Source organism: Brachypodium distachyon, chromosome 4 (genome assembly GCF_000005505.3).
Source record: "Brachypodium distachyon strain Bd21 chromosome 4, Brachypodium_distachyon_v3.0, whole genome shotgun sequence".
NCBI lineage: Eukaryota > Viridiplantae > Streptophyta > Magnoliopsida > Poales > Poaceae > Brachypodium > Brachypodium distachyon.
In genome coordinates, this window is record NC_016134.3 from 29,138,336 (window position 1) to 29,140,442 (window position 2,107).

The 2,107-nt window shown below is 46.6% G+C and overlaps 1 protein-coding gene across 1 annotated transcript; it reads left to right on the plus strand.

Moving 5' to 3' along the window:
- The first annotated feature begins 899 nt into the window (after positions 1 to 899).
- Positions 900 to 1,698, plus strand: LOC112272318. Its single transcript, XM_024462749.1, has one exon. It carries the CDS (start codon positions 1,099 to 1,101, stop codon positions 1,444 to 1,446), a length of 348 nt encoding a protein of 115 aa, XP_024318517.1. The 5' UTR covers positions 900 to 1,098; the 3' UTR covers positions 1,447 to 1,698.
- Positions 1,699 to 2,107: the final 409 nt, after the last annotated feature.

The following is a 2,107-nucleotide window of genomic DNA, read 5'->3' on the forward strand; positions in this document are numbered from 1 at the left end:
TATTGGTCAAAAAAATAACTATGGAAATGTTGGCATAACATTGTCCATTGCTATCAATCCATGCATTAATATTTAATTAGTGATGAGACGATTAAGCCTTATTTTATAAACTGTCATGAGAAAATAAACATAAAAACTCAACTAGCCAAACGTAAGAAAACATAGAAGATGGGACAAAGAGCTAGATTAACACAATCCACCTCAACACCAAACTAAGCTTAAGGCTACGACAAATGGCGGAGCCAACGGATTCGTTGAGACCGGGAAAATTCTAGTTGCAAGTAAGGTGTCAACTGTTTACTCGGATAAAATGCCTAACTAAACTCTCGCTCCCAAATGCGTGGCTCTGCTAATGGCTGCGACGGGCACTGCAGCGTACTATATTTTTTTGCGACAACGAATCTGGTGTTTCCATTTTACTTTTCTATATTTCGTGCCTATTTTTTCAGCCATCGGAAAACGAGTTAAAAAAAACTATGGAGTCATATCTTAAACTATGGAGTCATATATCTTAAGGTCAACAAGAAAGAAGGAAAAACTAATCATCGTGCAAGAACACGCTGATACACAAGTCTTCTGTACGCCTAACTCTAGTTGATCAGAAATAATACATTCTCCCACATAGACCACGGAGCCAAATATCCTCAATGTTTAGTAAAACAATGCAATTTACCTTCATGATATTTGCAGTGAATACTGTGGCATAAATCAATATAATTCACTTAAAACCACACACACACACAATACTAGAAATGTCAACGGGATAATGACTAATGGCATAATTAAACAAGTGGCAGGAGGAGGAGGAAGGAAGCTTTTTAGTGAAGATAAAACCCCTTCCAAAAAAAAGTGAAGATAAAACAAGATATTTCCACAGGGACAGTTTTTTTTAGAGAAAACAGAATAAAAAAGGGGTCTCGTTATAAAGAAGCAGAGCGGCCACGAAAACGACTCCCTTTCCTCTGCTTGTCCCCGGCGGAAGCAGAGCAACCCCAAACTCCCGAAGCATCCATCCAATCGCAGCCTCGCCGGCGCCGGCGCAGCAATAGCGGTTGCTTCCACCCTCCAGATCGAGCCCAGCCTAGTCAGATCAGATGCATGGGGCTCTGCCGCGCCGTGGCGGCGTGGCGGCGCGCGGCCGTGGCGATCTGCCTGCTCCCGGTCGCCCTGCCGCTCGCGCTCCTCTGGCTCCCGCCGCTCTCCCTCGCCCTCGCCGTCGTCCGCTTCCGCCACCGCCGTAGGACGATGATGAAGACGGACGCCACGGCGATGGGTGCCGGCTGCTGCTTGGGCGGCGGCCGGTCCTCGCCCCTGCCGCCGCCGCCGCCGGAGAGGGAGGCGGGGGCGCTGCTGCTACTGCACAAGTACCTCGAGGACCAGTTGGAGCTCGTCGCCGCCGACGCTGGTCGGGCGGCCATGGCGGCCGCCGCGCTCGCGAGGAATTAATCCGTAGGCCGCCCGTTCTCGCAAGGGAAGAAGAAGAAGGAGAACCCCCACGCTTTAATTTCTTGCAGGAAAGAAAGTAAGGAAGGAAGAAATCATATTGCTCGGATTTTGTGGAAGAGGAAGAAGGATTTTTGTCATCTGTGTGTTGGGTTCCAGATAATTCTTGTTGCTTGCGGTGAATTTTGGACATGCTTTTCCGTAAGATTAAAATGAAAATTGCTCACTTGATAATCATCAAATCGCAGTTGCTAACAATACCATGCTTCTCACTTGATGCTTGCTAAAGAGTTTTTTTTTTCTAGAGGTGTATAAATCGTAAATTCATGATTTGTTAGATCGTAACTTAGTTATCGCGGCTGCAGACGCTTTAGATAATATTTGCCCCGGCCCCGCGGGATCACCAGTCGGGCGTCAGCCATGCCGCTTCGATGTAGTGCAGAGGAAGTGCCGGCGGATGCAGCAGGTGGCACAAATGAGGAGGGCCCGAAGTAATGTGCCAGAAAATTTTGCCGATCGGTTCGTCCAGTATTTTACGATTTTAATCCATCTCAAAACAAGCGTGTACGGTTCAAAAGTAGCATAAAAAACGAAAAATAACATATCATTTGTAACCATCACATTTAAAATGGCTTATCACAAGGCAGTTCATCTAAATTAATTT